The sequence below is a fragment of the Penaeus monodon genome, chromosome 20 (genome assembly GCF_015228065.2).
Source record: "Penaeus monodon isolate SGIC_2016 chromosome 20, NSTDA_Pmon_1, whole genome shotgun sequence".
Lineage (NCBI taxonomy): Eukaryota > Metazoa > Arthropoda > Malacostraca > Decapoda > Penaeidae > Penaeus > Penaeus monodon.
Genome location: NC_051405.1, coordinates 45,969,166 through 45,969,592, shown reverse-complemented (window position 1 = coordinate 45,969,592; position 427 = coordinate 45,969,166). Strand labels below are relative to the sequence as shown.

General features: G+C 34.2%; 1 protein-coding gene across 1 annotated transcript in view; it reads left to right on the top strand.

The window, feature by feature from the left end:
* Window positions 1-427, top strand: part of LOC119585873 — a gene marked incomplete at its 3' end in the record, with an annotated part of 20,733 nt that extends 20,306 nt beyond the window's left edge. The window contains 1 exon segment of the mRNA XM_037934604.1: window positions 288-427. Coding sequence (XP_037790532.1) covers window positions 288-427 — 140 coding nt within the window.

Genomic DNA, 427 nt, shown 5'->3' with positions numbered 1-427 from the left:
CTGTGCTTGGCTGAGTCAGCTTGAATTGAATGTCTAAAATCTGAATAAACACAGCAGAGTGTCCTTGGACTTAGGGGTTAATCTGTGTAGTTTCTTGGTGTTTCCTTCATTTCCCACCCTACATTGGTTGTTATATATAGTTAACAGGCCTTTGAATCTGACTTCTTTGAGCACAAAAAAATTGTCTATGAAAAGAAACTATAATTAAAAAATTATATGAAGAAAAAAACAGTTATAATCATTCAAGCCAAGTCGAACAACATAATAAGAAAGACATCTCTACATAGGTATCATGGGAAGATAGTATACAATGAGGACTTCATTGCAAGAAATTACACCAAAAAAGGAAAGAATAAAAAAAGAGAGCTGGAAAGTACTTCAACTGCGTGTGAATTTTTGTCACCAACAGAATCCAAGGCATCAAAAG